Raw genomic sequence first — 12,486 nt, forward strand, 5'->3', positions numbered from 1 at the left:
TCGACTTGATGGAGTGCTTTGACCCTCCGCCTGTTTTTTTAAGGGTCTTCTCTCCCTTTCTGTGTCTGTCTTTCTCTCGCTGGTTCTTTATCTCGCTAGTTCTTTCTCTTGCTGGTTCTTTCTCTCGCTCGCTCTCTTCTCTCTCTCTCTCTCTCTCTCTCTCTCTCTCTCTCTCTCTCTCTCTCTCTCTCTGTCTCTCATCCTCTCTCTGTCTTTACTGTTTTTTTTTCCTCTCCTGATTTCTCCCTTCTATATATGTCTACCCCCCCCCCCCTCACTCTTTCTCCTTCCTCTCCTTTCCTCCTTAGCGGTTGTTTGTTTCCCGTAAGTATTCGAGGGTCGTAACATTCATTCTGGTAACTTATAGCAGCGACGGGATTACTCGCTTTCCTAATGTCTTCCTCGTCTCGTTCTCGCTTTTTCTCCTCCTCCTCCTCTCCCTGCCCTCACCCCCTTCATATTCTTGTTTTCTCATTTCGTTTTCTGCTCTTCTTGCTCTTCTTCGCTCTTGTTTTTACTTTCGCCTTCTCCTCCTCCTCCTGCTTCCCGTTTTCTTCAATCTATCGGAATGTTTTGCTTTTTCCCTTGAATTCCTATTTGCCCGTTTTCATCATCTTTCTCATCTCCCTCACCCCCTTCTTACCTAGTCTTTTTTTTTTTCTCTCTTCCCTTGGTTTATTCCCCTCTCCTACCTTCCTTCCTTCCTTCCAATTTTCCCTCCTGTTTCAGAGAGAATTTAATGTCCCTCGGTTAAAGCGCGATATGTTTGCCATTGTCGCTGTGACATATTGCATTATCGGTGTTTCTCTCTCTCTCTCCTCTCTCTCTCTCTCTCTCTCTCTCTCTCTCTCTCTCTCTCTCTCTCTCTCTCTCTCTCTCTCTGTCTCTCTCTCTCTCTCTCTCTCTCTCTCTCTCTCTCTCTCTCTCTCTCTCTCTCTCTCTCTCTCTGTTTCACCCCTTTATCCATTTTCTTTATTAGGATTTTTTCTGTTCTCTTTATTTTCATATTTGCTGTCTACTTTTTGTCCTCTTGGCCTCTCTCTCCTAACCCTCCTCCTTTCCTCAAATCTTCTTTCTCCTATTTCTGATCTTCCTTCTTACCACCACACTCCTTCCTCCTCCTCCTCCTCTTCCTCCTCCTCCTCCTCCCCATCCCCCCACCCCACCACCACCACCTCTTCTCTCCCTCCTAATTCCCTTTTTTTCGCCACCAACACACACAAAGAAATTTCGCTCAGTGCCCCCCCCCCCCCCCCACACACACACACCACACACACCACCACCATCACCACCACCACCAACACCACCACCACCACCAAAAGGGGGGGGGGGGGAACGCAGGATAAATAAACCTGGATTCAGCACGGTTCTGCATTATTCCGAGCCGCCGGTGCGAGAGCCTAACTTAGACCCTCCGCTGTTTAACTGTGGGGAAGATGCGTCCTGTGTATTTGCCCGTTTTCTCTCTCTCTTTTTTTTTCTATTTTTTTTCTTGGTCTGTTTTGTGTTTTTATTGTGCATTGCTGTAAGAGAAGAAAGGGAAATGGGAGAAGAAGGAGAAGAAGAAGAAGAAGAGGTGGTGGGGGGAGGAATAGGAAGAGGGCGGGATTTTTGTCATTGTTCGCGTTCATTAAGTGGGAAGCTCTGAAAGCAGGGATTAGCAGGCAGGGAGAAGGATTATTTCCGTTTCGATCAATGGATAAGAGAAAGTGAAAGGAAAGGAAAGGGGGAGCAATAAGAGAGAGAGAGAGAGAGAGAGAGAGAGAGAGAGAGAGAGAGAGAGAGAGAGCATGTCTGGTCAGCCAAGGTCAGCCACCGCCGAGGGGCATTGGCTCGGCCGGAGGGGAGGGGAGGGGAGGGGAGGGGAGGGGAGGGAAGGGAAGGGAAGGAGGCGAGCGAGGGGAGGCGCCGAGGCATCCCCTCGCCGCCGCCGCCGCCGCTCGCTCGCTCGCTCGCTCCGCCGCCATGACGTCACTGGGCCTACGAGCTCGCCTCTCACGATGTTAAAAGATGTCGGTTTTATTTTTTTCTGCCTCTTGTTTTATTGTGGTGCTGTTCATTGGTTTATTTTGCATTGCCGTATTTTTTTGTTTATTTTTCTTTCCATTCTTTAGAGGTTATATCATTGATGGGAAGTTATTCATGACTAGAGTCTGCTGAGCGATTCATTCTGTAAATTCCGCTCTCACACCGTCTTCTCGTTTTTCTTGATCCATCGATTTTATCCTCGTCCCTCTCATCCCTCTCTCCCCCAGCCCTCTATCTGTCTCACCTTCATTCCTCTATCCATCCCTTCCTCCTCCTCCCCCCTCCCCCCCCTCCCCCCCGCCCTCCCGTGTTCGAAGAATACGGGGAGGGAGGCCTCGTTACTTCCGCCCGGCTGGAGAATGAATTGGTCATTTCGTGCGAAAAATAGCGTGAAGAACAGTGAGTAATGGCTTGGAATAATAGCTCTTACTCCCCCATCCCCCTGCCATCTCTCTCTCTCTCTCTCTCTCTCTCTCTCTCTCTCTCTCTCTCTCTCTCCCTCTCCCATTTTCACCTACCCCTTCCTTTCCACCATTCTCCCTCCCCCCCATACTGTTCCTCCCTCTTCCCTCCCCTCCTCCTTCCTCCCCCATTTACCCCCTCCCGCCTCACCCCACCCCCACCCCCCACATTCTCCCTTACACACGCCTTCCCCACTTCAGCACGTCTTGTTCGAGTGTGTCAGCTGAAGGACTGGCACTGCGCCTATTGCCCGGTCTTGGCGCTGGCACTGTCTGTCTAGGGCTTTGGGTTATGCGATTCTGCTTATTTTGATTTCTAATTTGTGAAAGGCCTTTTACCCTCATCTTCAGTGCATAGACCCAGGATCCGTTCTCCGAATTTTCCCTTAGTACCCGCTAGAGAACGGCCGCGGGGAGGGTCAGGCACTACTGCCGTTCGCCGCGAGTATTGAGTGGCACTGCGCGGCACCGTGAAACCTCGCTCTCGCTCGCTCCCCGCCCACCGACTTCAAGTTGGTCGGCCGCCCTGTCGCATTGCAGGTGGCGGCGGCTGTGGTGGTCGGAGAGGTGGATGAGGTGGATGCCACGGATGCCACGGGTGGATGGAGAGCTGGATCTAGGATGGATGAGGTGAATGGGATGGGGATGAGGTGGACGTGGGTCACGCGGGGGTTTGTGTCTGATTGTGGATGGACGTGATTTCCGCGGATTGGGGATTCGGTTGCGGTGAATGTGGGCGCGATTGGAAGGCGATTGGATTATCCGCCGTTTGCTGGTCAGGGTTTGGGCCTGCCGAGGGGATCAGGGATCAGGGGATGGAGGAATCGTTTTCATTAGGGTTTTGCAGGGTACAAAGGGCAAGAGGGGGAGGGGGAGGGGGAGGGGGAGGGGGAGGGCGAGGACTTGCTTGCTTGTCTGTAAGGGGAAGGGGGGAGGCTCTGAGTTTACGTTGATCTACTCGTTCTCTTTCGGCTTCTTTTTCCTCCACTTACTCCCTTTTTGTTATTATTTCCTCTTTATCATGTTTCCTCTCTCTCTCATATATATATAATATAATATAATAATCCTTTTCCCTCTTTCATTTTCCCTCCTCTTAATCCCTTCCCCTCCCTCCCCTCTCTCTCTCCTTCCTCTCCTCCGCTCTCCAGTCCCTCTTCAGTGCAATGAACTTTAGACAAGTGGAGGTCGTCAGTTAACCGACGTATTAGACTGTCGCGACAAAGCGAGTGTCTAGGTGACAAATCGCATTATTGAGAGAAAGAGGGGAATGGAAAGAAGAAAGAAGTTTGGATAGAAGAGAGAGAAGGATGGATGGACGAATTGAGAGAGGAGGAATAAAAGTTGGAATAGTTGATTTTTATGTAGTTCTTCCTCTTTCGTCGGAATGGTTCCTCGGTCTGAAGAATTTGATAGATGGTAGAACTGAGAAAGGGCGTCTTTTCTCTTTTATCCAATTCTCTTAAACGGTTCCGACGATAGATTAACAGACGTTGCCCTTTCTTTTCTTTCTCTCTCTCCCCTCTCCCCCTCTCTCTCTCTCTCTCTCTCTCTCTCTCTCTCTCTCTCTCTCTCTCTCTCTCTCTCTCTCTCTCTCTCTCCCTCTCCCTCTCTCTCTCTCTTCCACTCTCCCCTCTCCCCTCTTCACTCTCCGCATTTTTTAGATATTTTTGTGACATGTCTTTTCATTACTGTAACAATATGATGCATAACCCCCAACTATTCCAGCTCGTGTTTACCCGCAAACTCAATCACGTAATCTAATTTCCTGTTGCGATGGGCGCCGGCCCGTTGCCCTTGCACCTGCGTCGTCCCGCCCTCCGCTCCGTATTTAGTGCTGTGTCTGTGTAAAAGAGTAAAAGACAATCGTCTGCGTGAATGTGGGTTGTTCTCACTGTCTGGAGGGGAAGGGGGAGGGGGGGGGAGGACTCTGCCCAAGTTACAAGGGATTAATAATTCATGACCTCAGCTATGCTCGGGCCGCGCTTGCTCCGTGGGCTTGACCTTGAGTGACCCAGGCGCTCTTTCTCGTTCGCTTTTCTTGTCTTCTCGTTTTTCTTTTCCCTTTCTCTCTTTCTCTCTCTTTCTCTTCTTCTTCACCCTCCTTCATCCCCTCCCTCCCTCTTACTCTCCCCAAAATTTAATTCCCTCGCTTTCAATTTCGACATTATACAAAAGAACTAAACCAGAGAGAACTCCCACGAAGTTTACGAATCGGAATCCACAATTTTTTCGAGTTTGTTTTACATGACCCAATCGACGTCTTCCGTAGATCGGTCGATAGAGGAATCTCGTAATAGAACTAATATATATATATATATATATATATATATATATGTATATTTTTTAAATTCCCTTTTAGTGTGACATGCTCCCTCTCCCTCTCTCTCTCTCTCCCTCTCTCTCCCTCTCTCTCCCCCCTCTCTCCCTCTCTCTCTCCCCCCTCTCTCTCTCTCTCTCTCTCTCTCTCTCTCTCTCTCTCTCTCTCTCTCTCTCTCCCCCCCCCCCCCCCCGAGATTCGCCGCCCTCAGACGAATTTGGGAGTGATAAAGATCGCTTATCCTCCTTCCTTTTACTTCTTTTTATTACTCCCTTGCTTGGTGGATTATTCCGTTGGTTTTAACGCAAGTACTACTGCAGTGTTTACCGCAGAGCCGGAGGGAGGGGAGGGGAGGGGAGGAAAGGGGGTGGGAGGGGGAGTAGATGAAGGAAATGACAGTAGCTTTTTTTTTCTACTCGAGACGTTCTTTGCGTTGTTTCGTTGTTTTCCTTGTTTTGGTTGGAATCTGGGGAAATGGTTGCAGTAGATGGTTTTATTTTATTTTGTTTGTTTGTTTGTTTGTATTTTGTAGGTTTGTTTCCTTTTTTCCTGTTTGTCGACGTGGGGGGTGAACAGCTTAGCCTCCCATGATTTATGTAATTTTGGTATTTTTTATCAATGTTTTCCAGTTTTTATTTTTTCCTTCTCTCAGCCGTTTAGTTCCGTCTTCATTCCGAATGCAAGTCTTGACCACATCGAGCAATATTACCATAATAAAAAAAGAAAAAGAGGGAAAAAAAGAGAAAAATGAGAGTGGGTTCTGTGGTAGCGGAGACTCTGGCGTAGAATTCGAGATGAAGGGACGACGCCCTGACCTTGCGAGGGTGGGCGGAGTGGGCGGGCGGGCGGGCGGCGGAGTGGGCGTCGAGAGGGCTTTCGAGAATGCAGGTCGTTGTTGCTGTTGCTGTTGTTGTTGTTGTTGTTGTTGTTGTATTTTTAGGTGTATGATGATAGGGGACTGGTTTTTGTTTTCTTTTCCTCTGATTGCAGTGGAAGAAGGTATGGATTCAGTCTGTGAAGGTCTTGTTTGTGCAATGCATGTTCTGTTTTCACCAAGTCAACAAATGTCTTGTCGACGAGCACAGCTGCTAAGCTCACCGAACAGTGACTCGGTGAACAAATGATAGCAACAATGAACAACAGTATTACAACAAAAAAAAAAAGTTATTCAACGAAAACCCATTTGTTCAATAAGATAATAAAAAAAGAGAAAATGGGGAAAAAAATATTTCCCACCCCACCCCCGCCATAGAAAGAATGAAGTCAACGCGTCTCCGCTTTGCCAGAAATGACCTTTAACCTCCCTTTTTTCTCTCTCCCCCAACAGCCACCGAGATCAGGTGCGAAGAGAAGTCCCGCGGCGGCATGTGCTACGAAGTGATTCTGGCCGAGCCCTCCGCCGACAAGCCCACCCCCACCACCACCTCCCCCAGGCCCAAGAGCATGACGGCCGAGGAGATCACCCAGAAGCTCCTGCAGGCTGAGGAGCGCAGGAAGGTAGGCCTACGTGCGAAGTTGTTGGGATGGTGTTTTTTTTTTTTTTGGGGGGGGGTCTTTTTTTCTTCTCTTGCTCACTTTTTTCTTTCTCCTCTTTTCTCCCTCCTCTCTCTCCCTCCTCTCTCTCCCTCCTCTCTCTCCCTCCTCTCTCTCCCTCCTCTCTCTCCCTCCTCTCTCTCCCTCCTCTCTCTCCCTCCTCTCTCTCCCTCCTCTCTCTCCCTCCTCTCTCTCCCTCTCTCTCTCCCTCCTCTCTCTCCCTCTCTCTCTCTCTCTTCTTGCTCTACGTTTTCCTTTGTGTTTCGGCCAAGAATCGAGACCACGCTGGGTTTGTTTAAATGATTGAGGCCTTGTTTGTCACAAACCAACAGAGGGATTTTGACTACGTTTACTCTTGGCATAATTGCGCAAACGTTTTCAGATCTTTGATATTTTTTTTTACCGTTATCAAAAAGAGCGGCTGTTTTCTCTCGTTCTGTTTTCATTTTTTTCTCTTCTTCCACCGCACCTCCCTTCTTCATTACTTTCCCCTCGTTTTTTAACTGACAGAGGATGGAATTATCTCGGCATTCTCTCTCTCTCTCTCTCTCTCTCTCTCTCTCTCTCTCTCTCTCTCTCTCTCTCTCTCTCTCTCTCTCTCTCTCTCTCTCTCTCACTGTCTCCGTTTCGTATATTTTTTCTTCCATTCGTTCATTTGTTCTGTAGTCGATGGCAGTCACCCATCTTCTCTCTTTCTGTCACTCCCACCCCTACCTCCCTTCCTTCCTTCCTTCCTTCCTTCCTTCCTTCCTTCCTTCCTTCCTCTTCCCTCCACCTCTGTCTAATCGTTATTTTTAACTTTATTTTCCTTTCCTCACATTCTTAACTACTCCTTACTCTCCCCCACTCCACGGGAGCATCCCTTCTTCCCCCCAATCCCCTCATCTCCCCATTTCTTCCCTTTTCTCCCTCCCTTCCCCTCTGTCTCTCTAATCGTAATCTTTATCGTAATTTCCCTCCTCCCTGATTCTCAACTCCATGTCCCTCCCCGCAGTCGATGGAGGCCTCCCGCCTGGCTAGCGTGGGCGAGCGCCTGACCCGCCTGGAGGAGGCGAGCCGCAAGAGAGAGGAGACCAACGCCGCCTTCATCGCCGCCACCCAGACCGCCCTCGAGGACAAGCTTGACACCACCTCCAGCAACCGCGAGGCTTACCTCAACGGCCTCCGCGCCAAGATCTCGGACCATGTGAGTGTCGAGGACGACTGTTTGTTCCTTTGATTTTTTTTTTTTTTTTTTTTGTATATTTTTGTATATTTTATATGTATATGGAGTGAGAGAGTGATTTTTAACGTTTTTATATTTTATGGTAATATTCCTATCCAGAAGAGTTACATGTCCACAAGCTAATTCCCCAAAGTAAAATGACATTAGCATTTATGCTCTACCCCTCGTTTGGCAGTGATGATATCTACATCCCCATCTTGCAATTAATTATCCCCGCGTTTCCCCTATGTATCGATAATCATATTATCTTCTTCCGACAAGATAGTCGTACCATCATCATCCTGACAGTAATTATAACCACGACAAGAAAACCCTGTTCTTTTATAATATATCCCCCGTTTCGTTTATTTCATAACCTCGTTCCCGTCTTGTACCAGTAATTGCAACCGTTTCTGCCCCGCAGCTGAACAACGTGGAGAGCGTGCGCAAACAGCTGGACGCACAGACAGACGAGCTGCGCCAGACCATCGAGGACAAGCTCCGCTCCGCCGAGGAGAACAGGAACGAGAACATGGGCAAGATGCTCGAGAAGCTGAAGGACCACGTAAGTACCAAGCTGATCTGGAAGAATTGCGGAGCAGCGAACATTAATTTGTTGTCTTGTTTTAATCGGAACGGCCACGGCACGGCGGAAATCGACCAAACTTTTAATTGATCTTATAATTGGATTTCCCTTGGCCCGGTCTGAGATTCACCCCACCCCACCCCACCCCACCCCACCCCCCTAATACAACGTCCTCTCGCCCCCGCAGGAGGAGTACGCCCAGAAGGTGCGTCTGGGTCACGAGGAAGCCATCCGGCAGCTGGAGGAGCGAATTCAGGCCAAGCTCGAGATCGCAGAGGCCAACCGCGAGACAGAGATCATGAAGAAGCTCGAAACTCTCCGGGAACACGTATGTATTGAGGCTTCGTGAGGCTTCTGCGATGTTTTTGTTTCCGAAAAGGTTAGGTTAGATTAGGGTATTTTTAAATAAAGCAAGCACTTTTTCTTATGATATAAATTTTTTTCTTCATTTTTCTGAGTTTTTTTTTTATTGCTTCGGCATTCCATAAATCCTGATTTTATTTAGTTCATTTAAACTTTTTGTTTTGGTTTAAATTTTATTCTTTCCTTTTCATACCTATGTTGTGTGGAGACCCCCGAAGTTTTCATTTCCCCCCGTTTTGTTTCTTGCCCCACTAAATCCAGTCCAATAAAATCAATGAGGCCCAAGAGCTGGTTAACAAGAAGGCCGAGGAGGTGCTGAAGCAGCGCGAGCAGGAGGTGGCGGCCAAGGAGGAGCGCCTGCGGAAGATCTCGCAGGAGAAGGAGGCCAAGAGGCAGGAGCACACGAAGTCGGTGAGCGAGAAGATCGAGCAGGCGCACGAGAACAAGGCCAAGGAGGAGGAGGAGCTCAAGAAGAAGACCGCGGAGAAGCTGGAACAGAAGCTGGAGATCGCCGACAAGAACCGGATGGAGTTGGCGGAGAAGGCGAAGAAGGCCAAGGAGGAACAAGTGAGTGTGCCAAAGCGGGCCGGAGGGCGCTCGTTGGCTGCATCCGGCTGCCTGCCACGGGCGAGGTCGAGGGGCTTCAGCGGCGGATGGCTTCGTATCTTTTCCTTTCCTCTCCTTTTCATGAGTTCTGATTCGGATTTTTATTAGTTTTGGTTTGCTTTAGTTTGTCGTTTTGAGTCTGTATAAAGATTTATTTTCGTATTTTTAAACTACAGGGAAGCACAATCACGAGATTTTTTAAACGTCTCGGAAATTTTTAAAATGTACTGTCTCCATTTTACTTGTGGCCTTTTTAAACTGGCTTTTTGTTGTCCTTTTTAAACATCCTTTCCTATTTTCGGCTGCTGCAAACTTTTACTCCTTTTTTATTTTTTTCTGTTCAACTAGGCCAAAAGTTCCGCCTTGTTAGCGACGTAACCAAAGACATCATGAACTAACTACCTCTCAATTTCTTTTGCAGGATCGCCGAGCTGAGCTAGTCCGTGCTAACAAGGAGCGTCTCATGGCCGCCGAGAAGCACGAGACCGCCTCATCCGGTTAATTAACTAATTAACCTTGCCAACCCTCTCACCCACCCACCCATTCGGCCCCAGAGAGATCCCACTAGGCTCACCCACTGATTTACATTATTCACCCAGATTCTACAAGCAACAGAACCTGTCATAACTAGTGGGGGCCAAACCTTGCCTGGAAGAAGGGCCCGTAAGGGTTTCTTTGTAAGAGTCAGGAGAAAAAAAACGCTGGCTATACTGTTAATCTGTCCCCGCCCATCCAATCACAATCCTAGTGTTGCCCATTTTTAGTAGAAATTAGGACAGTGGGTTACCGGGAAACGAGGCACAGACCCCGCTGGCGCTGGGGGCGGGGCGGCCGGACGCGTGCACCCGTCGCAGCGTCCACTCCTCCCCCCCAAAGACGTAGGCGGGTGTCGGTGCTGTCTCCCGGCGTCCCACTCATTCGATGTTCCCCTTGAAGCTAATCGCCCCATATCTAATTTGCCTTCTGGTGGAGATTCCTAATGAATCTGCTGTAATGCCACATGCGATGATGTTAGCTTGTAAATGATGCATATGCTCAGCTTTGAACATTAATGTCTCGATATTTACTGCTGGGTTACGAGTGATAGGTAATATTAAGGTTAATATTATAGATGATAATGCCTCTTACTGCCAGTTTTATAATTTTGGACGTGCCTGTCACCTTTGTCTTTCTGATCCTGTATGATTGTTGACAGTGCACTGACCAACAGGAGTAGGCATTAACGATGTAGAGAACATAGATTATCAAGTGATTAATATACTCATACATAAGTGTGTGCAGGGTACTGGATGAGTGGGTGAATCTTGGTGACCGGAGGACTTGGTTGAAGTTAAACCCTATTAAACAATGCAGTAGTTGTCCTTTTAAAACAACCTTGCCCCCTTGTTTGTTTCTGTCTCGGTAACTCCTTAAAGTCCCTTCATCCCAGTAAGGATATTTTCTTCTTCCTAAACCTGTCCACACTGCCTTCTGCTATATATACATATATCTATATTTCATTTTATTTTTTTGTGGCAATCACATCCTTGGCGCTCCTGCAATAGTTATTAATTGTAATATCAGTGTCCCTGACTTCCCAACTGTTTCCAATATCCAGTGATATTCTCAATTTAACATTTAATATTAAGAGTCTTGTGATCTGTCTTTAGTTTTTAAGGATTTTTCTAGCCTAGATTAAAACTGGAAATGTTGTATTCTAAGACTGCCTTCTATCATTACGAATACACTTTTCAGTTTTCATCTTTGTACATTATGTAAAAAAAAAGGCAATTTTAGTTAGTTCCAAGTGAGTGAATCAAATTTGAATGCTTTTTGCAAACCTTTAAAACTTTTATTTGGATAGAATCTTAAGGAATGTATGTAGTGTAAAGGTGGCGCTCCAGATCCAGCACCGACTGTAATGCTTATCAAAGTACTGGTGTCCAAACAACTGAATCCCAGCAATGAATTGATAAAATAAAAAACGAAATTTCCAAGGTTCACAGTTGAAATGTGGATATGATTTTCTGTATGTTTTTTCTTTTTCGTGTTCCTATGATTGAATGCCTGATCTGGTTACTGTAATCCTTTCATTTAATTCCCCTAATTTATATTCGACATCCATTGGCTTCTCAAAGAAGTTCCAGTAACCAGATACGGATGTTCAATCCATTCCATGAAAATTGTAAGATTGTATACAGTTGGCTGGGGTCCATTAAACTTTGTCAACACTACGATTTATTCATCTTTTTTGTCCCAACACCTTTTTGAAGAAGAGAGAAGGATGAGGAGCAGGATCTTGTAAGGATACCTGCACGATACTTAATCGCACACCAGAGTTGAAATGGAAAAAGTGATAAATTGCACCTTGATATCTAAGAGATTATCACAGCGTCATCTTGAGTATGATTTTGATTGAAGTAAGCAGCTTTCAGTGAAAAAAAACAGCAACTTTTAAAATGTATGATTTATGATAAGAATTTAAGGTTCTTTTTCACGTTTTATTTTAAAAGGCAGTGCCTCCTCCTAAGTTATAACTGGGTTCATTGGCCCAGATAGATATAGAGGGATTTGTAGACATTATCCAGACAGGACCAGTAGGAAGTCATCCACGAGACATTTTCACGTCCTTAACTTTATATACATATATAAACAAACGGAGACAAATCGTTTTAATTTCCAAGTGCACACACTTTAACTCCATACCATTAAAAAAGAAGACTTGTATTTTGCTTTACGATTATTTTAATGTTTCTAGTCGTGCTTACGGAATCTTTCCTTTCAGCTCTCCTCGTAGCAAAGCATAAAAAAGGCACTTGTAAAATGTGGAACAGTTCTTGAGGATGAAGGCTATAATTTTTGTATTTTTGACATTTGCCTCGTTTCAATAAAGTGCCATTTAATTTTGCTGTAACCTTAATTGAATGTCTATTTTTGCATACCAACGTTTGTATCTGTGTTTGTGCATTTGCGGTACATTCCACATTATAGTGCTTAATAAATGGTAGTCCAAAATTAATGTGTTGTTTCTATGATCCACATTTTGATTGATAGTGCGACTTGATTGGCTAATATTGAGGGAAATATGAGGTATTCGAATTAAAAGTAACTGAAGTACCTGTTATAGCTAATACACAGTTCTCAGTTCATGTTACGTAATGGTCACACAATACGAGTTTAATATCACATTAAAGACGAACAATATACAGCACGGTACAAGTATATTTCGGGCTACAAAAGGCCTGTCCACATAGAGATGACGTCACGTGTGGACAAACTACCTGGTGAACAAGCCATTTCCTTGTTTTCTCGCCTGTAATAACATTCCCTTCCGATACAAACAGGGGCGTCACTTCATGTTATGAGTTAGGGGGGAGAAGGGTAAATTTGCCCTGAGAAAATAATTTTT

General features: G+C 46.3%; 1 protein-coding gene across 3 annotated transcripts in view; it reads left to right on the forward strand.

Annotated features, from left to right (window-relative positions):
• LOC125046621 (golgin subfamily A member 6-like protein 6) overlaps positions 1-12,096 on the forward strand; it is an 82,975-nt gene extending 70,879 nt beyond the window's left edge. For all 3 annotated transcript variants that reach the window (XM_047644452.1, XM_047644453.1, XM_047644451.1), the window contains 6 exons: positions 6,134-6,303; positions 7,334-7,525; positions 7,968-8,108; positions 8,317-8,457; positions 8,754-9,059; positions 9,520-12,096. In XM_047644452.1, the coding sequence (XP_047500408.1) occupies positions 6,134-6,303; positions 7,334-7,525; positions 7,968-8,108; positions 8,317-8,457; positions 8,754-9,059; positions 9,520-9,600 (1,031 nt within the window). In that variant the 3' untranslated portion in view covers positions 9,601-12,096. The remainder of the gene's footprint in view (positions 1-6,133; positions 6,304-7,333; positions 7,526-7,967; positions 8,109-8,316; positions 8,458-8,753; positions 9,060-9,519) is intronic.
• The last annotated feature ends 390 nt before the right edge of the window (positions 12,097-12,486 follow it).

The sequence above is a fragment of the Penaeus chinensis genome, chromosome 39 (genome assembly GCF_019202785.1).
Source record: "Penaeus chinensis breed Huanghai No. 1 chromosome 39, ASM1920278v2, whole genome shotgun sequence".
Lineage (NCBI taxonomy): Eukaryota > Metazoa > Arthropoda > Malacostraca > Decapoda > Penaeidae > Penaeus > Penaeus chinensis.